The sequence below is a fragment of the Oreochromis aureus genome, linkage group 7 (assembly GCF_013358895.1).
Source record: "Oreochromis aureus strain Israel breed Guangdong linkage group 7, ZZ_aureus, whole genome shotgun sequence".
NCBI classification, from domain to species: Eukaryota; Metazoa; Chordata; class Actinopteri; order Cichliformes; family Cichlidae; genus Oreochromis; species Oreochromis aureus.
The window spans coordinates 39841336-39869319 of record NC_052948.1 but is presented as its reverse complement, the minus strand read 5'-3'; the positions used below and the strand labels follow the sequence as shown (position 1 = coordinate 39869319).

Here is a 27984-nt window from a genome sequence, read left to right as displayed (position 1 = left end):
CTAAATTGGACTGAAGTTCACAAATTTACATCTCAAAATGTTCCACCTGAAGTTACAGATTTTTCACCTTCACTGGTGACTCATTCCTTTTCTTAGTGTTGTAAACATATGTGGTGCTGATGCTGACCAAATAACTCCTTGGCTCAATAATACAATAGTTGGTACAATCATAAAATAATGATATGTTCTCCTCTTGAAGAACCTTTGTTTCCATATCTCCATAAGTTGAGTCTGTTCATCTGGATGTAGCGTTTTCAGTGGGAGAAACGTTTCGTCACTCATCCAAGTGACTTCTTCAGTCTCTTCAGTCTCTGTTTCCATAGTTCACACTCAAGTTAATCAAATGTAAACCCAGAATTTTGCAGTAGTTCAGTGTAGATGGTGTCCAGGGGTATGTATAGAAGGGATGAGCAGGTTGTACATGGTCCCTCTGAAATATGGTTGTCCTTCTCTAGTTGCCCGCACCCCAAATGCATTGGACTAGAGTACAATCCCACCACTGGATGAGAGCACCCATTAACTCAAGTACATTACTCAGGTTTTATGTAATTATACTTCATTTAACTATTTCCATGCACTTTATATTTTGAGTGCAATTATAGATCAAGTCACAGAGCAATATATCTGTAATTAAAATCATCAACAGCTGCAATGTTAAAGATACATACACATAAATATATCTAAAATAATTGAAATATATCATACATATGATTCTAAAAGTGCCATTTCACGTGAGTACATTTCCTTCAGGAACTTTAAATATATTTAAATATACATCATGTGAATTACTAAGCTATTTAAAAATGATTCTAACTTTTACTTAAGTAAAAAGTCCAAATACTTTTTTTTCACTTTGCAAAAAACACTCCATTAGAAGTTTATGTTTAAATTCATATGCAGCTCCAGTTTTCACATAATAAATCTGTGTAGTTTGAAATTGTTTTTTTGATCACCAGTTTTATACACTTATTAAATATCTCTCGTCCTCGTGTTGCACCCCATTAAAAAAAAACAAAAAAACAGTCTTGATGGCGTCCTTTTGTTTACAACATATTTTGGGTTTAAAAAAACAACAACTATGTCCTGCTGCAGTCAGTTATGAGAAACACACCTACTGTTCTCATTGTGTCGGTGCCATGCTGGCCCTTCCTGTCCAGCCTGTTGTTTCATAAAGGACGTACATGTGAACACAAAGCACAATACTCAGTTTAAATATATTGAAAACCAGGTCACCACATCAGAGCAAGCTCACACACATACTTAGCCTGTTAGGAAATAAGAGATTTCTAATGAATGCTTCACAATAACACTGACCACCTCATGTTTAAGTCCACACTTTCAATAGCCACTTTGATTTGATTAGTTTAAATGCACTGCAACAATCACCCAGGAAAGAATGTATAATCGTACTGCATTTTGAAGCAATGTGGGTGCAACATTGTCATATTCTACTTTAAAAAAAGATCCTAGGAAACCACATTGAAAAGAAAAACCATTAACACAGTGGTGTAGCAGTTAGCATTGTCACCTTGCAGCTCAAAGGTCTCAGGTTTGAATCCAGCCTGGTGGCCTTTGTATGTGGATTTTTAATGTTTTCCTCATATCTGGGTGGGCTCTCTCTCAGTTCTCCAGCCTCATCCAGCATGTGCTTAGGTTAATTGGTGGTTCTAAATTGGCTGGTTCCTTGTCTCTGTCTGAGCCATGACACTGAATAAGTAGAAGCGAATGGATGGGTGGATCTAAGAGGTCATTTTTTTGTTTTAGGGACCAAAAAGCCCAAGAACCCAGGTGTAACAACCCTGTTTCTAAAGTCCGTACATCCCAATCAGATCAAACAGACCCTTTTTAGTTGACAAAGCTCTATACACAGATGACCAGTAATGCAACCCACCCCACGGCCTCTCAGGTGGGAGCTGTTAGGCATCAGTGGATTTGACCTTTTTTGGTGGATTTTACCTCTTGTTGCTAATTGTTGTAAATGTGCTCCAGCATCTAATCCTATAACAAGACAAATCAAGACAAGATTCACACACACAGTACTATTGTTGGTTTATTATAGCATGCAATTTCATGTGCTAAAATCTTCTTTTTCATAACTTAACGTCTCAGTGCAACCCCGAAGCAGTACGCCGCTGGGCCAAGCTGTCTGTAAGTCATTGTAATACATTTGAACAAGCCAGAAAATGCACCAGAAGAATCAGTCAGTAAAACAAAACTCAAACAGTTTCATACATTATTAAGAGCACATAAATCATCACCACCATAGGTTAGACTTTACTCCAGCCCTGCATTACTGCACAATTAGTAAAAGGGAAACCTTTCACGACGTGATATTTCCAAGGAAATAAATGGAATACATAACAGTATTATTCATCTTGGGGACCTTTTGGATATACCGTCTCTTAAGGATTGTAGTTTCCTCATTCTGAAACATTACACAACTGCCCCAATGACTTAAACATTTAACTATATCTGATTATCACAGGTTGTATAAATGAGCGTCTATACTAAAAGTCCATCTAATGATGGTGCCAGACTGTATACAATGACGGATGTGTACCATCTCTTAATAGTTTACATTTCAATCGAACAATAGATTCGCAAATAAAATGTCTAATACAGACATGAATAGTCAGAAAACATCAGTTCATATGTTTCACAATCAACAAACAGGCTTTCCCCCCATATAATATAGAATAATGCAACACTTTTTTTCTAATAAAAAACATTTTTAGCAAACTTTCATATCCAAAAGAAGCAGACTTCGAATATACCAAGAAAAAAAAATACCACAACAACCAAATGTGGTTATAACAATAATAATATAATCTCTATTAAACAATAATTGATTTTCATGAGCAAGCAATTAAAATGCTGCAAGCAAACTTCAGCACTTGACGTGGCCACACAGTGGGCATGTGCAGAACTCTTACAGCGCTGGGTGTGTTGTATCACAACTACAGAATTGTCATTACTCCTCCGCCATCACAAGAGGGATTAGATCGCATGCATGACGCAGGATGCAGGGAGGGCCAAGGTTTAGGAGGAGGGTTGAAGGGAAGTGGGAAGGGGCACTCACTGGGTGCGATGGGAGAATCAGTGCAGTGCAGTTAGCCACTACAGCAGTGCTCCAGACACTTTATAGGAAACAGGGAGTATCACTTTGACATTACTTCAATACTCACAATACTGTTTTTACATACAGTAGTGCCCAGCCCTTTCTCATGTGAACACAAATAGCACAGCCAATACTTAATACCGAGAGGCAAAGAAAACACTGGCAAAGTAAACATTGGCAAATAACATAATCAGTGCTAACACTTTAACCCACGTATGGTTGGGGTGAAAGGGTCAGTTATCAGCAAAGTGAAATTCAGGTAAATACTTCCACATAATATTCAAAGTGATGGATATAGAAAAAGCCAAAGTAGCTGAGCAAATTAAGACTTCCCTGAGCAATTCAAAACAGACATGGGTCCGCTAGCCCCCTCTAATGGAACAAAGCACAACTACAAGAGAAGTATCTCACTCCTCGACTTGACAGAGCCTCTCCCTCCTCGCACAGTTTACAGGGGAAGGAAAATTAAAAGCTGTGGGTCGGGGGGCGGATTTCAGAGACTGATTGTACTGTACCCAACGTGGCACTTGACATTATTATGTTGTACTTCAGAGGTGAAGCTGTAAACAGATGCAGAGTGACAGTATAGGTAGCTGAGCTGATTTAATAACCGTCTGGAAGCAGCTAAATCCCTGTGCCTGCCCTTGGCTTTCAAGGTCAGACAAAACAAAAAATAAATAAATAAAAGTTTTTAAAATTCTAAAGAGTATCACATCAAGTTATAATGAAATGCTCAGACCAATTTATCCAATTCCCTTCTCTCTCTTTCTCTCTCCTTTTACTTTTATAAAATAATGAGAGAAAAGATGTTAATGCTTATGTTACTGAGTTTGTTTTTTAAATAGGTACAGTAGCGGGGATAAGAGGAAATTAAGGAAGGAGCTTGAAAGACTTGAAAATCAGTTAGCTCCCCCCTCTGATTCTACATAAATCTCATAAGATTTAGAATTGTATGTAAACAAACCTCATAACTTTATATCCCATATATATATATATATATACATATATATATATATATATATATATGGGTTCATGTTTTGTATTTATTAAAGTCACTAAGAAAAATTCACTCATGACAAGAAGCCTCATATTTATAAAAGCAGTGAGGCACAGCAGGGCTGTATGGAAATCACCCATATTGAAACAAAGCCACGGTGAAGTAGCACACAGTACTGTAACACAGACAAACATTAGAAAGCAAGTCTACCGTGATGCAAGATGCAACCAACAACAAAAGAGTGGCAAAAATCCTATACAAAAATACCCAAACAAACAACTTCACAGAAGTTAGTTAAATGAAACTAACCAAAACTTTTCAAAAAGTAAAACAAAGGTTTATAGCATGAACAGATGCACGAAGTGGCGTCCCTGTCTTGGGTAGGCTTGACCTTTAAACATCACGCACAGCTGGTAAATATTGTTTACACAACACACACACATACACAAACAAACAAAAAATGACCGGATCGGAAATAATAGACGGTGGACTTTTTAAAAGGCAGTTCCGTTTTAAGATCACATTTGTGTTCGTTAACACCTTTGAAATGGTAAAAAAAAAGAGCTTTTGTGTGAGCGGGGGGACCAATGTTACTGTAGAGCACATGCTTCGTTTTAGACCACGCTAAGGAGAGAAAGGCCACTGTATTGCATGTTTGCGTGAATGGCAGTCACATGACGGCGTGAGACTCTTTAACTTAATAAGAGTAGCTGATTAGTGCCACTACAGGCACAAAGAGATAAAACGGACTTGTAGAGAAATTAATTACATTTTCTCTAGCTGCTGCTTGAACTACAAAGTCTGTTCCAAAATAAAATACATTTATGTTAAAAGTATTGTATCATTCATTTAAAAAAAGAAAAGAAAAAAAAAGTAGAAAACTGACCTCAGGTGATCAGTGATCTTTTGAAAATTTAGGTCTGTATTTTTGTGCCTCTGATCCCATGACAGGACTGGAAACCAGAGGCCAACGTTTAAAAGATCATATGACTCAAAAGACAGAGGCTTGATTCTCTATCAGCACTTTTTAAAGACCTGTGCTGCTCTTTTTTAAAAATTTTCTCAGAAGGGTGCCGTGCCCTTTCTATTTTTGGTCTCAGTATAAGTAACATCTATGTCTTAATCTTTTCAGAGACGTAAAATGAAATGTCAATACGAAACATAAGGCTGCTCAGAGAAGGCATTTGTTATAGCCTAATAAGACATGGAAAAATTTCTTGTCTGCCTAAAAAAGGGATAAATAATCCCACTGTTTACCCTTTAAAAAGTTATGTGGGCCTTGACAATAAACCAGCGCCTGCTTTGACACTTTTGGAAATGCATGTTTTCCAAGGCACGAGCTAAAAGCAAATTACACACAGCGAATTAATGTCAAAGCATTGAATGTATGGGACAGGCGTAAGTAAATGGAGGGTCTGCTGCTGCAAATGACTTCTGTTTAATTTCCTGTGTACCTAAATGCTGTACTGGGAGAAAGGATCTCAGTAAACTTGGCAAAACTGAAGAACATTCACTTATCATATTGTCACCCATAAACTTTAGCTATCTGACAGCTTATGCGGAACAACAAGAAAAAAAAAAATGAAACAAATGAATTCAAGCCTATGTGACCAATCAGATGGTTTAAGAGCTCTCCAACCCTCCTTGTAAATATGACCAGATTTGGTACGGCAAACACAGACAAGTTCAGCATCTACTATATGGGAAAACTGGCTATTTACCTTCCTAGCCATAAACAGCAAAGTCGGAAAATTAGTAAAATGTGTATAACCCTTGCAGCGTGGCACAGCACAGGCTGTTGACCTTTATCTGTCAAAGTTTCAGTTAGGCATGTGATCAACATATATGAAGGCTGGAATTAAAAGGTTTTCCATTCAACCAGGATGTGGAACTCAGGTGTAGCTCTTTGCAGGTCAGTGGCTGACTTTGTGTCCTCTTAGCTTCGATTGAGCAGCATCTCTGGCCCAGGTGTTTCGGGACAAGCCCGGGTAGAAGTGTCACCCAGTCGAGGGGGTCCAACCTGGAGCTTCGCGATGCCCAGAGCTCCTGAGACTAACCCTCCTGGAGACAGAGACTTCCTGCAAAACAGGAGAGAGCAAAGATGTGAGACAGGAAGACAGCGAGAGATTGTGCGTCACTTAAGTCAAAAATGACTCAAGACTCGGGGCAATCCTGTGAACAGTGATTACCATGGTAATTCACCTGAAGGCCATTTTTTTCAACAGGTGAGCATCCATCTTTTCTGACTCTGTTTGTGGGTGCTCTGCTGCAGGAGATGAGATGAGGGTAGAGGAGCACGGAGGTGAAAGGAGAAGGGAAGCATCCTGAGACTGTGGGGTGACCAGGTCTAACGACTCCTGTGAGGCAAATTGTAACACAAGACAAATGATAAAGAGGTTTCGTCGATAATTAAACCATTTTTTTTCTCAACGTGTTTTTTCAATGAGACTGTTCCCAGTTCAGAGTTGGGCAAATTCCACACCAATCTTCAGAACATGAAACTACATATAGCGTCAGCATTTACAAAATCATACTGACCTGAGACTTTATTTCCTGCTGGTCCGAATCCTCCATGTCTAGAGCACAGAGTTCGAGCTCAATGTCTCGATCTGGGTCTGACTCGCTCTCAGCTCGGTCTTGATCCTGGCTAAAGGTGGTCCGGTGAGCTTGCAGATCAATTTTCTCTCCGCTCCCTATTGAAGTTCGTCTGGCATGTTGCTCTGAAGCACAGAGCTGCTCACTAAAGCAAACACAGACAGGCACAGATCAGTTTTTTTTTAAACAAAGATTACTGTGTGGTCATGTACAGTCATGTGAAAAAATAAAATTTCCACAGGCCTTTAGGAGCTATAACTTGAAGTAACAGTTTTCTGTAGGACTTTATCAGTCTCTCACATCGTTCTAGAGGAATTTGCTGCAATTCATAGAGGTTAGCACGCATTTGTTTTTGCACAGCTCTCTATGGTCCGGCATTAGAGAGCATTTCAGTCAGGTTTAGGTATGGACTTTGACTGGACTATTGTGACACCTTGATTCCTTCATAGCCAATGTGTTGAAGAGTTGCTGCTGCGATTGATATCACTGTAATGCTGCATGACACAATTAGGTCCGAGTTTAAGTGGTCCAGCATATGACCTCACATTTCACTCTAGAATATGTTGGTATCCACAGGAGTTTATTGTTAACTCAAGATGCTCAGATCCTTGGGCTCGCAAAATGAGCCTAATTCATCACCCCTCCACCACCGTGCTTTACAGTTAGTGTGAGGTGTCTGTGCTGATATGCAGTGCTTGATTTTCTTCAAAGATGGCGCAGTGCATTATGGCCAAACATCTCTACTTTGGTCTCATCTGTTCCAAGGACAGGTTTGTATAGATGAAACTTTGCAAACCTAAGCCGTGCTGATATGTCACTTTTTGAGAGAAGAGGCTTTCTCCTGGTAGCCCTTCCAAACAAACCATACTTGCTCAGTCTTCTTCTAATTGTTCCGTCCTGAACTTTAAAATCCTAACTGAGGCTTGTAGAGTCTGATTTCTGGCTCTGACTGTTGCACAGCTCTGACTATTTGGGGTAAATCTGATGGGATGCCCACCGCTGGGTATGCTCCCAAAATTTAACCAAACTCCTGCATTTATCTCAGTGGTCTCTCTTGGTGATGATAAGTTAATCATGTGCATTTGATTAGCAGCATCTGGCTGCTACTTACCCTCTTAATTCCTATAGAGGCAGTAAAGGTGTGCTTAGCCCTGTGAAAACTTCCTTTTTCACATGAATGCAATTAAAAAAAGCTAGAAGGATAGAGTCTGAATGTAAATGCTGTACCTCTCCAGGAAACTGGAGTGGCTGGAAGAGTCTGATCCTCTGGAGCTCCACCTGTAGTCACTGTGATCCAAGTGAGCATTGTAATCTATGAATGAATGAAGAGTTGTAAAGTAAAACCTTTGTAAAAACAATGGAATCACACCAAATAAAGCAATATAACAAAAAAAACATCAGTTTGCTTACAGATTAATTGTGCTTTAAGTCTTTTCAAAGAAGGTACTGATGTACTTTTAAACATTTCTTATCTTTTCTTTTCTCTTTTGGTCCCTTTTGAGTTTTTTGTACGATATCTTCTTTCGTTTTTTATCCCTGCTCACCTTTGAAGTTGATGGGAGTGGTACTGGCGCTCCCTTGGCAGGCTGTTGCTTGGACAGGGTCGGTGGTGTGGTAGCCTGTGCGGGACGCCCTGGAAATGGCCCCCCACTTCGAGATAATGGGCCCCTCACTAAAGGGAATGATCGGGTCTTCGTCTTTCAAGCGACGGTAGTTGTCCAGCGAATGCAGCCATCGCTTCCCGACGCCGCTATCTCCGACGCCACCGCCTCCGCTTTCGTTGCTATCCAACTCCTGCGTGGGAAAAACACGTGCACATTTTAAAGAGATCACACACATCTGTACACAGCCAAAAATTCTGTGTTTTGCAAAAAACAATTGATCCTTTTGTATACATGAAGAGCCTTACCGAGTGCTCAGAGCAGGCGTGAGATGAGGTGTGTGCAAGCGTTTCAGGCTCAAATGGGCTGAGGCAGGGCCCGATGGTACCACAGGACCAAGGGGAGTAGTGAGCCAAGCCTTCATCACCTCTGAACCTGCATCCCACACACTGACCTCCACTATTTTCCACATGCTGAAAGAGAGAGATAGAAAAACAGTAAAAAATCATGGTGAAATAAATTACTTTGCTTGCTGTTCATTGCTCTAGATTTACTTGCCCAAAGGTCAAGGAGATTTATTTATTTATTTACTTTAAGATTTAATTTTCTGTCTTTCAGGCACCTGAGGAGAACAGCTACAGCTTTTTTTTCCTCCACTGATCTTCGGCCAGGAATATGCCATGAAATATTCACCTATGTGAATGGCATGCTGGTTCAATATTTCATATGTTGCATTTGATAAATCATGCAGAAAAGCTAACATATTTTTAAGGTGTCCATTCTCTTTCCCAGTTCATTAAATACTGCCACCTTGCCTGGTTTCCTTTGGCACCTGTGCTGTGAGACACCTGGTTACAGCAATAAGAAGCTGGTCTTAACTCACCACATATGGACACTTTTTAAGGACCAACTTAAAGGCCTTGAGTAGCTTTTAGCATAATTTGTAAATGATCCTGAACTTGACAACCAAGAGCAAAATTAAAGTGTAGATCAAAACAAAGTGCTAAACACAAAGAACAGAAACCACTGTTCCCAAGCTTAAGAACTGGTAAACGAAAACCGCACCCACCCTTTTTTGCTTCCCTATATGGACTTTGTCACTCTTTAAAACAGAACAGTTATCTCCCAGCATACAATATTGCTGCAGCTGGTGAGTCAAAGGACACTTTGTTCATATCTCAGCAATCTGACAGAACGGCGGTATTTGACACCCTGAGTTAAGAGCGTGTTGGTCATCCCTGTGACAGATTGGCAGCCTGTGTGTGGGTTTAGATGGGATTCACTTCCTCCAAGACCATGCAAAACGCAAAGTAACGTCCTTAAAATATAAGGCTCATACTCTAACACAGCAGCCACATGTACTCACTAACTTGAATTTCTGCACTTGCTGCCAGTGCTGACACTTTGCAAAAATCACTGCGCCGACAGCCAGTCTCCTCGGTCTTATTTGCTTATTCATGTTGTGCAGAGTCTTTAAAATTTTACTGAACGTGTTAAGCAAACAATTAAAAAAGTTGTGCACCTAATAAGTGGTCGATTTGATCGTGGATGTTTTCACAAACAGACATCTGCCAAACTGTTAAACAAAGCTTTACTCCGCTGAATGCCTGAGTCACTGCTTGGTGAAGTCTTGCTTTCTCTTTTTCTCTCTCACTTTCTCCCGCACAAACACACACACATACACACACACACACACACACCCACACACGCCACAATTGTGCATTGCTATGGTATCTTCCTCCACAGTTGCTAGGCAACTATCTCCCACTTAAATAGCATTGGACACAGCTGAAGCATAAGCTTTTGGGATAGGAATTAAAAAACAACATAATTTAAAACCGTTAAAACACATAACCAAGTCACCCCTTCGTAGCTTCAGCCGCCTGCAGTGAGCACGTTAATAAATATTTAATAAAAAGAAGGGCAGTTTTACTTGTCATGCCAATAAATCCCCTTAAAAGTGTTGTGTGTGTGTGTGTGTGTGTGAATAAGGAGAAATGGGCATCTCTCTTATTTGCTTTGATACCTCTGTTCCAAAATCGATGGTGAAGATGGGGGAAGACTGGGAGGGTCTGTTGCCACTGTGATGATGGTGATGATGAGCCCACTGCTCCTGCTTCCTTCTGAACAGATCCTCATAGCCTAGAGCAACACGTCCGTAGTCCTGAAGAGGGAAGCGATGGGCAGAGGAGGAAACATCAACAGAGATATTACAGCATATTTAGAAGAATAATATGAATAATAACATATCTGAACCCATTAACAGTTTAGCACTACTTAGTAGCATTCAGAACAAAATGGTAGTATTGATACAGCCTTTGCAGTCTTCTGCATTTGTGTGGCCTAGGTCTGAAATTGGTAGCAGCCAGGGTGGAAACTGTAAATAACTATGCAATATAATGTAATGTCCTCTATGTGTCAGAGGAATGTTCACAGTGGTTATTTTTTCTATTACTTTTCCTCATAATGTGTACATGCAAGCGGGGGAGTTGCACTTAGTGGATTCATTTTCTTTTCTTGGCTTATAGTAACGCATAATAATGCTAGATGGGATCATGTTTGTTTGCTCTTTGCAGATTTTTTTTACACTGCATTTCCTCATTTTCACTTTTATCTCCACAAATAAAGCCTACAAAACAAGTCTTATTATGTACGACAGGTAATGTATCTCTGTCGGTGAAGCGTGCTTTAGCACTGCAGCAGTATTGCTGGTAATGCTATACGATGATGTGAGAAGGAGACAAGTGAGTGGGAGAGGCAGAGACATATTCGGGTGAGAAGTGGGAGGATTATAAAGGAGGTTGAAGCTCCATGCTGCAGCTCTGTGACTGAAGGGAAAGGTAGAGGTGAGGCGATATGTGGGTGTAAAAAGAGTAAGAGAAGGAGAGGAGATGTTGCTGAAAAGAAGCAATAAATCTGTTCAGTGTAAGACAGACCACCACCAATTAAAAATTGATAAGGTAATGTAATATATTGGGATGTTACCATAATTTTTCTCAGTAGGGACCACTATTTTTTAATTACAGCATGACTCAGTCAATTATCTCTCCTCTGTATGCCCACTGATCAATAATTCAAATATATAGATTTTTTTTATTTTAAAGACTTCTGCTCTTCAAATGAGCCATGTGGGAAATTACAATATCACCACTGAATTAAATGTCATCTCCCTCTCCCTAAGCGTCACACTTATACATCAACTAAGTGAGATGTTATTGATAAGAGCAAAGTTTATTTTTCCAGCCAATCAGTAGTGAGTGTTGCTCTCGGCAATGGTGAAGATGTGCTGGAAGATAAAGGGCCAAAAGCTGCAGTTCTTCAACAGACCACTTGGGGCTGGCTCTAAAAGTGTGTCAATTCCTGTAGACCCCCATGCTACAAATGCCCACTTAACTGAAGAGATAAAACGTATTTACAGCTTTGTTCTATCATTTACTTACCCCCTCTCTGACAGCTACAGTGCCCTCCATAATATCTGAGCTTTTTCCCAGCAAAGATTTTAATGGTGATTACAGTAGCAGTGTTGCTGTTTTGGATGCTAGAAAAACATTTTCTTTTCACTCACTGTGTCGGTAACGACTCTGCCTCTTTGCTCTGAGTGTGCGTAAATTATGACATCATCATCTTCGCTGCTGCTGCTGCATTATCAGTCTTTCTGTTTAAAAAGTGGGGGCCGTGTGGGCTGTTGTTGTCATACTTTTTATTCACATGCCTGCTCCGAGATACGTTTCTATTGCAGGTCTATTTTTAGTCGCAAATGTGGGTGAAACGTTCACATTTACATGGTGACAACTGCGCTCTACAAACTCATAGATTAAACAAAAAGAAACACAAAAAGTATGTCATTTATATACAGTCTATGGTTGTTTCCCCTACCCTGTGTAGCCCTGCACGGTGTTCAGCTCCAGAACAGTAGTTGCTGTCTAGAGAGTTGAACCTCTCCCTGAGTGGAGGTTGGTAGACAGAGGAATGCAGCACCTCTGGAGGCAGTGAGTTACTCCTGGCGTCCTCTCTGTGGTACAGCTGCAAATGTAATCATCAACATTATCAATAAAGTCGCAGAATTACCGCACTTTATGGTACTATGATAGTTAAGATTGCTCACCTGAGGCCTCCATACTCTCCTGCTGTCATAGAGGGGAGCGTAAACTCCATGAGCAGGGCCCAATGGGTGCCCTGGGTGGGCATGGAACGTGGGAGGTCCCATTCGATCTCTAGGCGGGTGTGATGGGTACCCCGAGGAAGAAGAAGAAGGTGGGTGTGGAGTTTGAGGTTCATTTGGGTAAGAAGATGGAGGGCCAATGGAAGGTGGCAGAGAGGATTCTGGGACGTTGGAGGATCGCAGGAACCGAGCCATACAAGGTTTGTGAGGGGGATGAAGACTTGATGGGTAATAGGAACCTGCTGGAGAGTAGGAGGAAAAGAAGAAAAACAGATGCTATGAGCACTTTCCGCCTATCGCACAACAGTGAAGTATTTCTGTACATCTAACTTCATGTAAAAACAAACTCACAGGCTGGCTGATAGTGGGCCGTGTCATATGTGGAGTGAGGCTCCTGGTAGTACACCTCGGACGCCTGAGAAGGATGTGATTGACGCAGAATAAACTGACCATGTTTGGGTATAGGAGCACCACCATCAGACCGTCCAACTGTGGTCAAGGGAGACATCACTGATGAGTGGCTGACTGGAGTCCTGGGAGGAGAGAGAGGCTTCCTAATGAACAGAATGACAACACACAGAGAAAGAGTTAGTACAAGATTAGGACTGAGTTGGAAATTCATATGGTGCTAGAGTTTTCACTTGTAGTTATTCTCTTAGACATATAAACAGCAGTGCTATGCTTAAAGCAAAATTAACATTGATCACAGGGTTAAATACCAACAACAGAAGATGTAAACATCAGCAAACAGGTGGAGAAAAACTCTTACTGTTCTGCTGACCCAGATGTGGTTTTGTTGGAGCCAGACACATTGGGCCCACTAGTTCCATTTGGCACAGCTCGCTTAGATTCCTCCATCACATCAAGCCCTCTGGAGATCAGCTGAGGGTGATTTAGGCTGGGAACTCCCTCCGCCATGGTGGCTGTGCTGTCTCCATTGCCTTTGAGCCCCTGTCCTACTCCTCCAGACACATCAGAGTGAATGCTGCCCTCCATGGTGAAAGTTTTATTCATTCCCCCCTGCGCTAAAGGGAACCCACGGCCCACACTGCTGCTCTTCTTGTTCCTCAATCTAAATCTATCGAGTAAAGGATGCACAACAGGAGCATTCAGTATAACGGACATGTATTAGGTGCTATTTTTTTTTAATCATAGAAAATGGAAGTTATGTAGTTGCACACTCACTTCTCCAACTCATCCTGTGTGTGCGCAAATGTGCAGCTGGTTCCTCGGGGACAGCCTCCCTGCTGACGAAGATCTCGGCACATGCTGGTCTTATACTTGCTGTTTGCCTGAGGCTGCAAAATGCACAGACCCAACTATTAAACTACTACATTTATGTACATAGGTAAACCTACTATAATGAACATATCTCCCTACAACAACAATTTCAGTGCTTTTCCAGGCGCACGAGACTCACACGGCAATTTCAGTCTCTATTCGCCTGGCTATACTTCATGTGTTTTTAAAGACGAGGTTCAGTCCTCTCTACTAAATCTGTTAGCTGTTAACAGCTCTACCAGCTCTTTAAAACAAATATTATGTTAATGGTCTTTTACAAACTTGCAGCACATCCCACCTTATACCTGGTTATCTGTTTTGCGACTATAACTGTTAGCCTCAGGGTACCTGTGGAGTTTCATGGCTCTTCTTGCTGAAGTTCTGTATGAATTCCACTAGACCATGAACCACCAGCTTTACAGCCAGCATCACACTTTCGAGCTCTTCCCATGATGGCGCGGAAGCATCTGCACACAGAACGACAACATACAGTTTGTTAAGCAGAGGTTTTTATTACTAGAAATCCACAAAATGTAATTTACTGCGCTGTGAAAAGGGTTGAATTACTAGCCCTGACCCATATTTCTCAACCAGTTGCTTCCTAAACCCAATAGTGGGATTAAAACAGTTCCACCCAAAAGTGAAACTGTAATTTTGGTAGGCCAGCCAATCCTGAGAAGGTTCACTAGTCTTCTGGGTTTTCTCCATTTGTGGATAATGACTCTGACTGTGGTTCACTGAAGTTCCAAAGCCTTGGAAATGATTTGTGATGCTTTCCAGAATGACAGATGTCGACAGCATATAACCAGCAGGGTGAATTACTTCTCACACAGGTAGGTTTGGATAGCTTTTTTCCACTGATAAATGAAATCATCATTTAAAAATGCCTTTTGTGATTACTTAGGTTATCTTTGCCTAATTATTAAATTTGCCTGATGATCCGAAACATGTAAGTGTGAGATACATGCTATATTACCCAGAACTAAATTACAGAAAGCCCAAGTAGAATTCAACCAAGAAATTTGTAGTGTAACCCTCTGAAAATATAGAATAAACAACTGAGACCCTGTTACCATTAAGTCAAATTAATACTCTCTCCATCTGGAGAGTTATTTCTATCTTTTTGGATGTTCCTACACAGTCTAATAACTAAAGAAGATATGAAAGGGGGAATGGTAAAGCTAAATACTATCATAATGAAATGTCACAGTAATATTTACAGCATTCAGATCTTGGCTTCATGTATTAAGATGTCAAGATTTGATAATTAACACAAAATACAAAGTACATCTGAAGGTCACATGACTATTTTGTTTGAAAAGCACAAGCTTCCAGTTTTTTGCTGGAGGTAGCACAGCAGCAGCACTGCAGAGGGATAACACCCTACATGACACCAAAGAAAGTATAGCCACTTGCAGTAATGCAGCATGTATAATATATTGCCTAATGATTTGTCATATTGTCAGAACCATGTTTAAGAGAGAGGCACAGTGCAAAATACATTTCTGAGTGCTGAGGGTGTATTTAAAAGTCAACTAGACATCAAACACTTAGTCATTATGTTTTGATTAGTAAATGTTTAGCACACACGATGAATCATAACTTTCCCTCTGTCTTGCACTCGCAATTTGCCTTTTGGCATGTAAGCAGCACTTTTTTCACTCAACAATCCTTCTGAAACCCTAATAATTAGAACCATATGGATACCGCTACCCTGCTTCCCACCCTATAGCAGCTGGGATAGACTCCAGCCCTCCTGCGACCCTCATAAGGATAAGTGCAAGAAAATGGATGGACTGATGATGAATACTGTTCTCTGTGTGGCAGTCCACACCAGTGGCATGTTGAAGCTACTGTAGGTGGAGTCACTGGGGATATCCAGGGGTAGAAATATGGAGTGAACTAATGAACAAAAATATATGAAAGAAAATACAAAAATTGAATACTGTGGGCAAAATAAACCAAGTTAGAGAGGCAAAGCTGAGATGGTTTGGACATGTGCGGATGGGGGTAGTGGAGATATTAGACAGAGATTTTGAATGAGGACAAGCATTGGGTTGATGTGACAGAGGAGGATGCTAGGGAAGCAAATGAACAAACAAACCTGATGCTATTATCCCACCGTTTATTTCACAAAAATCTGACTTTGGTCTTATTTTGTTGTTAATCAATGATACAAACTGTGGCGTGTGGGGCATGTGGAGAAAACCAGAAAAAGCTTGAGATCCTTGGTGTTAAATGAAGGGACGTACCTGGGTTGTGGTCTATGTTGGCTAGCAGTTCTAGGTGTGGTCTAAGGCTTGTGAGGTTGGCAGGATCTCCTGTCCTCTGCAAGACGATTGTCAGCTCCTGAACACTCTTTGCAAACGACTCTGGAGACTGCAACTAGAGCAGATGAAAGAAGATGACGGTCGTTTTTCAAAGAATTAATAAACAGATGATTGCATTATTCCTCTGCTTCCGCTCTCCAGACGCTTGTTATAAGCACTGCTTGAAATTTTAAAAAGCAAATTCAAGCTGTCACAACCTTGCACGCAGTCACTAGAGGTGAGGACACGAAGCCTAATGGTACCTTGTCAATGATGGACTGCATATGTGACTTGTGGACCAGGTCTCCATACAACAGAGAGGACCACTGCTCAGGTGAGATTCGCAGGCCCGCTTCCATTGCGATGTGGACGATCTGCGCGTCATGTTCCCTCCTTAGGGCCTCGTATGTGCGAAACTCCTCCTTGAGCTGCATCAGGGAGGAGTCCTCATCACGCTTTGTCACCTGATGATGAAGATGGATGAGCGAGAGAGGGCATGAGAGACAGGGGAGTGAGAAGAAGAGACAAGGACACAAATGACTTTTGTCTCCAATACGATTAGATAGACAAAAAAAATCAAACTTTAACACGATTTCAAAATAAAGCTTCATGTACTCTTGTGTATATTATACATAGTGCACTTAAAACGGAGGCACAATTTTAAGTTATCAACACCATCGACGTTTTGTAGTGTCAGAAAATGTAATGATTAAGGCTACTATGATAATTTTGTACCAGCAATGAAATCATGTTGTTATAATGCACACCTGCATAACTTCTTTGGAAAAATGTGTGCCTGTTTTAAATTCCTGTTAACTCATGAGAAAATCTCATTGTCCTTAAATTACAATACATTTCTATCTGTGAAACCTCAAATGCTGAGTGTCGTGTTTGCAATTAGTCTCGTAAATGAAACAGAGCAGTCACTTTGTCAACATGTGGTGTCTTCAGACTCAAACACTCAAATTCAGATCACACAAAGGGACTCTCCCCTTCTCAGAATCTGCCCTATGAGTAATCATCATAAGACACCAACGCACTCACTGCCAGCTGTTTACAAATATAAAAACACAATCAAATTTCACGATCAGGTTTTGTCTTTACTCCTTCATCTATCTTTGCATCGTTTATCTTTCTGTGTGTCTCTGTGATGTCTCTGTCGGTCCTGCGAGGCGGGGCAACAGGTGCAAATATAAACTGCCGTTGCATCACAAGCAGATAGCTGGCATTTCTGCCCTGCCAGCGATGTCTGTCATCAGATAACAGGCATAAAAATACACACGCACGCACACAGACGCACGCACACACGAAAATATATTTAAAGAAGCCCATCTTCTTAATAAAGAAGTGGCCTTTTATGAATTATTAGTACCAGTATTTAAGTGGTGAGGATTCACACTGTAATCCACTGGATTGTGCTCCTTTTCATATCCATCCACAGCTGAAAGGGAGTTTTGCAAAGCTTTCGCAGACACTATGACTAATTTTAAAAGAATCGTTATTTTTACTTTTTTTTTTTTGGAAAACATTGTACTGACGAGAATGTAAGTTCTGGAAAGTACCTACACAACCAATGCCAAAAAGGGGATATTAATCTGAAGCACCGCCTCTTCAGAAAAGAAACCTGTGGTCATACATGACAATCTATTTAGGTCCCCTCCATTAATGAGGCCATTTATCATGGCTTGGGTTCTTAGTACAGCACCAAATTGTGATGGTTTTGTAACGTTTGACATAGAACAAATTCAGTGATCTGTGGTTTGCTTGTTCAGTTCACTGAAATGTAGAACTTGTCATTGCAGCATGTTTACACATTCCTGTAAGTGTGCATACATCTACTGCCTGTACCTTGAAGCAGGAAGCCCTGTAGAGCAGCTGCACGACGTGGCCTATGCTGGTTTTGGAGGCCTGGGGGAATCGAGCTTCGAGCTTTTGGACTACAAACAAAACCAGCACCTTCCTGGACAGAGCTGAACCGTCCTCCAGAGCCAGTAAGACAAGCTTCAGTGCATCTTCTTGCATAGCTGATGGACAACGAGTTGGAGGGTTGTACAGGGATTGAGAGATTGATAGGAAAAAGGTGGCAATGAAGGGGGAAGTCAGAATGAAAGTAGCAGTATATGAAGAGGAAGTGGGGAGAAAAGAGAGAACTGTTTAGCACAAACACACTCAGTGACATGGGCAGCATGCACATGCTATACATATTCGAATTTTCAACACTGGTTACATAAAGACTAAACAAAGGTAAGTCTATATCTAGTAAACAAAGGGTTTTGAAGGTGTCCTCAGACTTAAATGAACTCATTGTGTTATCATGACGAGAAAATCTTTCCCAGTCAGAATCTGCCCTATGAGTAATCATCACAGGACACCAGGTTCCAGCACCAGCAGTCAGTTTGATGAGGCAATTTAAACAGTTCTGGACACAATGAGTCCACTGACTTGATAAAAGATGACAGAGTGACACAAATCTAGACTAACAGCATGAATCAGTGTTAAACTTTATTCTTCTTTTATCTGTGCCACGTTGCACTTTAACTTTTTTTTCCGGGTAAGTAATATTAAGGAAAACTCTTTAACTGCACTGCTTCCACCTTTAAAACTTGAGTGTCTATTAATACAGAGTGTCAAATGTTTAATAAGTGATAGTTATAAGACAACATGTTTTACACGTTTACATCTTTAGCATACTTTACAGCACTCCAGTGATGATGCATATACATTATGCAAATGGTTGGAATTTAGCTGTGATTAGAAAGTGCTTTCCTCACAGGCATGAGTATAGAGGCACTATTTGATATCACTAATATGTTTCTGTCATCCACACTTACCGGGTCCCAGAAACTGGCAGCCCCGTGCCCTCACTGCGGCCCAGAGGTTTGCAGAGAGCTGCTGGGGGTTCTGGTGCTGCAGGATGAGCTCGGTGACTGTCCTTTCCCCCAGAGACCGGCCTGCCCGAACCGCCCGCACGCGACCCTCCTCCTCCACCAGCTGGCAGTTCACCAAGGTCACCAGCTTCCTCTGCATGGGCCTGCTGAGCACACTCGGGCTCAGGTTTGCCACACCTGTATTAAGCGACAGCTCCGGAGTTAAACCCACTGTTTCTAAAACCAAATAACAATGAAAGCATTCACTTTAGTCATCAGATATTTAGTTTCAATTAAATAATAGCTCAAGAAAAAAAAATTAAGAAGAACTTTATCCTCCTACACAAAAATAACAGCTAAGCAGTCAGTGTTCTTATGCATCTAATAACCTCCAACCAAACCCTTGCTTTTCCTTCTTAGCAAACCAGATATGATCACTTATGAGCAAAATGATGAACACTGCCCCAATCCCATAAACCGGAAGTGTATGAACAAAGAACCAGTCTTTTTCAGTAATAAAATCTTCTTTTTATATAGTCCGCAGAGAGATGAATGTTACTTCAGCCTTATAAAAGCACACAAGCTTCCAGCATCGTGAGAAGTGTGAGAATCATCAATGCCAAGTTACACAGGCAGCCCAACTGCAGTCCCCACGCACTGAATATAAGGAGCTTAATTCTTTTTCACAACTGCCCAAATGTACCATACAAAGCACACATACAGTACCTTTTGCGCCGCTGATGGGCTTTAGGTAGAGAGCCAGCTCTTCTACACACATCCTGCAGACCTCATAGTGTTTAACCTCTGCTGCACTGCTCAGACTCACGGGTTGAACATCAGGGACCTGATATCATACCAGGGATGAACACAGAAAATATATATAAACACATAAAGCTTCAGGCTTTTCTCACTGTGACAGTGTCACAATCGCTCACACAAACAGGAATTCACTCTTTTTTGCCTCACCTGAGCGCCAACCAGCTGCAGCAGGGCGCAGTTGACGGGCAGCAGGTCGATGTCGGTGCTGATCGGCGTCTGATCAAAGGGACAGGCCTTGCGGTGCAGTTTGTGTAGGCAGGTCTTACACACCGTGTGGGAGCATCCCAGACTGATGGGCTGGTGGCCGCTGCTGTCAAACTCATTGTAGCAGATGGGACAGGACAGGAACTCTGTCCACTGGGCCGCCTGCACTGGCATCCTGCCACCACACCACCGAGACAGGCGATGCCGAGCTCAGGTGGAACGCATGTCAACGACCCCGACAACAGCACCTGCTCACCAGTGCCAACGATGACTGTAAGGAACAGGATGTAAAGATGTGAATTAGCAATTTAGGGATCAATTAATATATCTCATTTGAACTTAAATATCATTTGGACCGATGTGCATGAAGCCCAGCAAATGTGAACACTGGATAGCAAAGTACAAAGGCAGATGTCATAAAAGTTATACATTTATTATTTCCAATGAGGGCAATAAAAGAGTTTAACTTCCTAAAAGAAGTAGCTGTCACTGAGTAGGTGTGTGTTCCCCAAACACACACTGCAATAAATGGCACCTCCTCAGCGAGAACACAGTTTCAAGTCCAGGTCTATATTTCACTGATCTCATTGCAAAAGCAACAACAAGCAGGAACAGACGATGACAACAACAGCAAGTAGGAAAGAGAATTTAACAGCACTATTTGTGAACCTGTTATGAGAGTGCAAAAGTTGAGAATGTATATTAGTAGAGAAGCCAAAATAAAGGTTTTACATGAACGTGAGACTGAAGTCAGTCATGCTGAGTCTTCCTGGTTTGCTTTTTATAACATACCGTACCTTCTCTTGAGTGTGCATGAGTGTGGAGATAACTGATAAGCACTGACAGTTGTGCACAGACTGCTATGCACACAGGGCTGAATAGTGCCAGAATCATGTTTTGGGAAAGATTTATAAAAAGTACTCTTTATTTATGTGGAATGTTCCCAAACATCTTTTACGGATGACTGTATTTTATCTTATTGTGAGGACAGTTTCAAAGCCGAACACTGCACCAATACACACAGAGTATCATGAAAGGTTAAACCAAAGTAATTCTAGATCACTTAATACTGGTTTTAATATGCATTCATTTTTTTTTACAAAACTTAATTATACATTTTTAAATATATTTTAAATCGTGCGCACAGATAATTGGAAATACGCCGAAAGCCGCTTTCAAGATTTGAGTCACTTTGACATAATGTGCAGGATATAATGCCAGGAAACTCTATTTTACTACATTAACATCCAGATTACATTAGTGCTTTAATAAAATACTGCTGTGATTTACTAGAAGAGTCAGGCTTAGACAGAATTTACTCACTGTGTACAGCATGAGAGAGGAGGAAAAGTATCAGGTTTATTTTTGAATTAATAATGGATGTTTGTTTATGGGATAAAGTAATGCTGTGGTTTTATTTTTGTTTTTTCTGTACAATATTGCATGGTATTTATATATGACATACTTAGTATATTATAGCGATGTTATGACTAATCTGAAACTATGATTAAAAACATCTTGTCAGTAGATGATTCACTTGACCAAAAAATCCATTCATTCATATATTTTCTTAGCTGCATTTTCAACTCAGGGTCAGCAGAGCCAAGCTGTCCTGGAAGGAGAGATGGGCTACACCCTGGACAGGTGGCCAGTCAATCACAGGGCTGACACAGAGAGAATCAACTGACAAGCACACATGCAAATGTGCTAATATTCCATGTAAAAGCCTCATGACTAAGCTTCTATACATAGCTGGTTATTGACCTCTTGCGCATAATCCCATTAACCAAACGCAAAATCGTTCATAAAATAGACAGAACCACAAAAAAGAAAAAAACAAACGAACAAAAAAACCAACAACACGATCCTTCCGTCTCCACTATACGAAATGTTTAAGACTGCCTTCAAATGGTGAGCACCTGTTGCATTCATAGTCTGTTGCATCTGCTCAAAGTACAACATTCACTAAAATAACAACAGCTGGTGCCCTCACTCAAACGGATTTAGAGATACAATAAAATAACTTTATCACGCACACGCTAACTGAAAAAAGACGAAGATTAGAGAGAGCAGTAAACCGGCTGGACCGGTTTTTGTTTACATGTGTAGGTACTGCATGTATCAAACTAATGGAGAACTATTATCCAAAACCAGAAAAAGACACCATTTTGAATTTTATTTTAATTGGTATTTTTTGGAAGCTTTATGAAAACCAAGTCTGTTAACAATGGCAACTTTCCAGCAGAGACGAGGTCAAAAAAAAAAAAGAGGAACTGTGCTCATTACGCACGTGCTGTACTCCGCGTTAAACAGCAAATATGCCCAAAAAGTCGCCGCAAACTGCATAGCCATAATCACATAAATGGCAGCCTGCCAGATATACTGCAAAACAAGACATACGCACCTTCGGAACAATCCACGACTCGCCTCGGCAGCGCTCTCTGCTTGGCCGCGTGGATAGCCCCGCTCTGTCCTCGCGCGTCATATTTCCTTCCGCGAGAAGCCCAAATATAACACCGGTTATAGCTTTTGTAGCCCACAGACTGCTAAAGAGTGAGGTAACACTCATGTGATGAACCGGCTTCTGGGGGCTTTTTGGAAAACCAAGAAGGTGGGGAGTTTTACCACGGCGCGTGAGCCGGATAAAGTCTTTCTGTGAGCGCTTGCAGATTAAGGGGGGTGCAGCCTCTGGGGGCAACTGTTTAACCGTGATTCACTGTCTGTAGTCACGTTGACAACCACCTGTTCCTGTTCTGACAAACTGCTATCCCGTCATTTTTTTTTTTCAAAAATAAGCCTGGCCTAAGCCCCAGCTACAACTGTGCCTGAGTGCTCGAGGTACAGGAGTACTTCCCGGGTTGCTTGATGCAAGCCTACGCTTTCACACCACTATTAAATTAAAAAGCATGAGTACCTCACATCACATGAGTGGCAAAAAAATAAATCAATGTCATAATAGACACAAGATTTTTATTTCTTGCATGAGTGCATCACTGCTGAATTTTATGCAAGGCATGCCGCATGCACATACAAACAGACACAAAGCCCACACAGTCATGAATACTTCCAGTCTTGTGACAGAAAGAAGTGGGTGTGCATTACAGCAGACCACAACTTCCTCATCGAGGTCCTCTCCTTTTCTGATTACACTAAAAAAGGGAAATTAACCTATGAGCAATGATTTTTTTTATTTTTATTCTTTCGGGGATGCCTGTGGCAGAAGCGCCTCGAGTTCTCACTTGAGCATGTGACATTCTGAAGAGCATGAACAAAGAAGAGGGTCAATATAAGTGAGCTTGGTGAAATTTTAAAAACACAAGGATTCCAAGGCCAAAGCAGTTTTTTGTTTTTCCTCGCATGGTGCTGCTGAGCTACCCACTCTGCTCAGTTGAGGATGAGAAGTACATTGTGTCTTTACAGCCAACAGTTGGCGAGCTATCATCTGGCTGTGAGTCCTCGCTTGGCCCCCTCTGGGTGGGGGGGCATCTGGAGTTTCCTTTGGCGTGTCTCACAGAGAGACGCACAAATAGACAAAGATTGTTAGGGAGTGTTGTACAGAACTTGAAGTAATACTTCAACAGCGGGGTGACATTTAGCTCATCACATGGGTATTTGCAGTTTGATTTAGGCTTAAATCGACACTTATGCTTGGACTAAGACTGAGTTAACACAGTTGAAGCTCCTAGAAAATATCATGCCACATAACTACAGTACTGTGAAAAATACATATTTCTGAAGCCTAGCATACAGTGGCACAAAAGCTCAAGTCCTTGTTACAGTTACAGGTTTTCGCTACAAACTGAAACCTAAGTTCTGCTACTGAAAATGGCAGCACATTTGAAAGGAATAGCGGAAGTAAGGAGCATGCAGCAGACAGCCAATGAGACTTCAGTCCAAGCAGAACACACCCACTAGCCACCAGGATTAGGTCATAGCTGGAGTGAGAGCTAACGGGCATGTAGTAACAATGGATGGGCGAATTTTGATATGCGGGCCTTACACCTTACGTGTGCGTCTGTTGCCGCCAGCGATTCCTGAATGTGTTGGGTCATGATGTTTTAACTCTGACTCCCACTTAAGTATTTCTGTCGGCCCAGCGGAGCGATGTGGCACAGTTACCTCTATTCCACCCCCAGTATCTGCAGAGAGACCCTTCAGGGGCAGCACTACTTCTTCATACACTTCAGTGTATGAATATTTATATTAGTATTTCTAAACAATTTTAAGGCCAACATCGCACAGTAAAAGTGAAATAGGAAAGCAGTTATGTACTGCTTAGAAAATGCAATCTTAAATTGGCTGTGACAGCTACAAGTTTAGGGCCTCCTTGTGGCTTTGCAGTCCAAGATGTTCAGACACACAGATAACTGTACTGTCTCTAAGCCAAATTCTGACGTAATGTATTTGGATGCCTGACATTCCCTTTTATTGTCAATCCACATTTCCTGTATCGAGGCTTCACAATACAATACCAGCATGACAAGACCCCCCTGTGATTCATCACAACATCTGTGTAAACAGAAAAGAAGAAAAAAACACAGAAGAGGCACAAAGCACTAATTATGTATTGATACACTGTGCTGTGGTGTTAGTGTCAGTGTGTATTATGACTGCTACTGAATAAGGCACCACAGTCGCTCAAGGTCACAGGTTCAAAACCCAACGCCTTTTTTTTGTGTGGAGTTTGCATGTTTTCTCTGTACACGGTTTCCTCTGGGACCTCCGGTTCCTCCTGCCATTGAAAAACATGCTTAGTTAATGCTGCTTATGAAGGCCAAGGACATTCTCGCAAAACATATCAATGCTTTCAAGAGTTTTACAATAAAGTGGAGTTGGGTGGGTGGGGGAGTTGTTGGGTTCCCCTACTTTTTCCACCGAAACGTAATTTACTTGGCAGGAAATCACGTTTTAATCCCACATGTTTTAAATATCAGTAGAGTATCTGGCAAGAGTAAGTGGTACGATACATATTGCTAAATCAGTATTTTGTCCCACGTCTATTCTAAACTATAAAATCAAGGTAAAATAAAAAAAAACAAAAAAACAAAACTACAAGTGAGAGGTCCGTGGCTTGACACCATAAGAGGTCTATACTGTATGTGGCTGATAAAGGCATTTATTCTTTCTTGGACTCATGCTCCTGTTACTCTAAGACCATTTTTATTACACATGTACTAACATAGATACACTGAATGGGATCCTTAAGAATTCATGGGCAAGCAAACATTACTCACAAAGCTTTAGAGGCTGAGTTGAACCTAAACCAGAGGAATTTAGAGTAATTTGAGGTCCGCTAGCCCCTTCTCAAGAGCATTCCAGATACTGTGAGTCTATAATAGGTGCAGCAATATGCACATAACCCACATGCTTTTACCACATTAGTGCTAGATAAGCAGATATAGACCTCAACACTCAAGAAAAACATCACTACAAAGCAATGAACACAGTAATGAACACATCACAGCTCTAGTTTATTCATATTTAATGCCTCTGAAATATGTCCACACAGTATATGAAAAAAGGCTGAAATATTTCTAAATACTCGTGACTTTTAACACTTTTCGCCAACGTGCCAATGACCTGTTAAATTCAACCTCACAAATATCACAGCCATAATTTTACCATCCACTCGTTTCCATAGCCTCGTGGGAACATCGAAGCACAACAAGGCTGAAACTTTACGCCCACCACACTGCTGCCAATAACATTTTAATAACATCTCTCAGTGTTTACATTTTAAAGTTTAATGGATACTTCAAAATCGCAAATCGGAAAACCTCACTTCACAGTGACAGTTTTTATATGAATGAAAACTTTCTGTTTGAGTAGGTAGCAGCACCTCTGTGCTGTAAAGTGGAAACAATAAATGCAAATGACAGTCAGCTTCAGATAAAGGATGAAGGGAAAGTTAGACTTTAACACTGAGAAATGATGGCGCCAGGTAATTGTTTGCAAGACTCTCAAAGGGCACAGAAAATCCAATCTGCTGCGCAGGGAGCACAGGACGCTGATGCACTTCGAGGTTGCGATATAAAACCATAACATAAAGTCGCACCAATACACTGGAATTACCACACATCTCGTTTTAAATCTTGTCATAGCTTCGCAACTCTAGGTCATAACAGTGCCAAAATAACCCTGTCGTGAGTTTATTACATTTCATATCACTTGTTTCACCATGTCATGTCACTTGTTTTTTCAGTGTACTGTAGGGGTATGTGGGCTTGTGTGATTATTTATTCATTACGTCTGTCATCACAGTGTGTGGGGGTAGTGTCTGCATGGGAGGCAGGGCACTCATGCATCTCACAAAGCTGCTGCTGGTTGTTTTACACAGCATATATACACACTGCACCATAGTCTTTTTCACTTGGCCTGTGATTTGTGTCTGCAGCAAAGTGGAGGGAGGGCTGCTGCACCTTTGGTTAATAATGTTAGAACACGAGGTTGCTTCCAGTTGCAAATCAGCAGGTTATACAGTAACCTTCCCTGCAGGGCGGCCATGCTGCATGCTTAAACTTTACGATGACAGCGGCGGTAAATAATATGCAACACCTGAACTTGGAAGCTGCTCTGCTACGGCTCAAGAAGTCACTCTCTCAGCAACAGCGATGTTACTCCATAAATTTCACATTGGCTTGGAAGCGATCTCCGCGCACTAGAGCCAACATTAAGCAGTCTCCACCATTACAGCAGCACATCTACTTTCATATCGCTTCACATATTGCCACTGAGTGCCTCAACTCTTTCCAGAAAAGCCCCTCGTTTGTATTCCCAGCTCACTTAAGTGCTGTCACTTCATTTCAACTACAGCCCACCTTCTTTTAATATAACACCAGTGCCAATTCCAGAAATTAATGCGCTAGGAGCATGATGGTTACTATAGACATTGTTTGTTTGTTTGTTTTAGATCAGGAGCCACGATACAAGCTCTTATTTGCAAACGAATGGGGAATAAAAAAGCTAAACAAAAACATGTAAACAACCCCGAGATGTCAAAGGCATTGCAGAAAAACTGAGCAGCGGGAGAAAGTAGCGCGCACCTCTGGATAAGTCACTTACCTCACGCGTTACACCAGAACACCGGAATAAACATATTCATAGCCATCCACGTGAACATGCCTTCAAAATTATTCTTCATCAGTTGCAAAACAAGCACAGGGGAAACATTATTTTTAATGCGACACTGACACGGCACGGCATCCCAGAGCAGTAGAGACAGGTGCCTTGGTCCGCTTTTAATCCTCTGCCCCCCTTTCGCAGAATACGTGACAAGAGACGCTCGCTCCTCTCAGGTACGGTGAGCCACACGCCCTCTGCTTGACAAACCGAAGCTGAAACGAGGAGATGGTGGTATTGCTCCGCCACTGATGGTTCCCGAACTGGCCCTCATCATCGGACTCAGCACCGAGCTGCACGGACAGACAGGGGCACGCTCCTCCCCAGATACGATTTACTAACTGCACCGCGGTTCGGCTTCAAAGGCTGGTGCGTAAGGGTCAGGGGAGCGATGTGATGAGGATGGCACTAGTTTAATGTTGTGAGCAAGGATAAAAAGATGTAAAGGGGCAAGCCGGAACAAGCCGCTTTTCGAGGCGTGGGCTGTGAGCTTTTAAAGGAACAGACCGAGTAGCAGGGTAGAGGATGCGCATCGACAAGTGCGTCTGCGAAGAGGAAGTTCACACACGAAAACACAAGCAGTTCCCGCTTGCTGTTGCAACCATGTTCGAAGCTGTGGAGTAGCGGAAAAAAGCATGCTTAAACTTAATTGCTTTTACCACTGTATGAAATGTTTTCAAGCCCACAGCCGTGTTTAACAATGCTGAAAAGCTTCTCTTAGACATTTGGATAATATCTGGAGTAGGTCTAGGTGAATACATTTATATATTATTATATATATTACGTATATATTTAATGATCCATTCATTTTACATTCATTTTATATTTTTGCTGTTTACGAAGTAGCAGTCATGTGTGAGCGCATTTACAGACTTTAGTGATCAGTAAAACAGGTTATTAGTGACTAAAGTC

The 27984-nt window shown here is 41.4% G+C and overlaps 1 protein-coding gene across 6 annotated transcripts; it reads right to left on the bottom strand.

Moving 5' to 3' along the window:
* Window positions 1-2032: 2032 nt before the first annotated feature.
* rc3h2 (ring finger and CCCH-type domains 2) lies at window positions 2033-27340 on the bottom strand. 6 transcript variants are annotated; one of them, XM_031729553.2, is made up of 20 exons: window positions 27016-27340; window positions 19897-20224; window positions 19657-19774; window positions 18895-19167; window positions 17912-18087; window positions 16327-16527; window positions 16007-16139; window positions 14103-14221; window positions 13659-13771; window positions 13243-13551; window positions 12825-13027; window positions 12417-12712; window positions 12188-12334; window positions 10338-10475; window positions 8620-8784; window positions 8255-8504; window positions 7938-8022; window positions 6654-6855; window positions 6318-6472; window positions 2033-6193 (listed from the first exon to the last, which is right to left on the bottom strand). In XM_031729553.2, the coding sequence occupies exons 2-20, from the start codon at window positions 20125-20127 to the stop codon at window positions 6052-6054; spliced, it is 3456 nt and encodes a 1151-aa protein (XP_031585413.1). In that variant the 5' UTR covers window positions 20128-20224; window positions 27016-27340; the 3' UTR covers window positions 2033-6051. The 6 variants fall into 6 exon arrangements, with proteins under 6 accessions (XP_031585413.1, XP_039471264.1, XP_031585411.1 ...); XM_039615330.1 differs by having other exon boundaries at window positions 12417-12715; window positions 13255-13551; XM_031729551.2 differs by having other exon boundaries at window positions 12417-12715; window positions 27016-27339.
* Window positions 27341-27984: the final 644 nt, after the last annotated feature.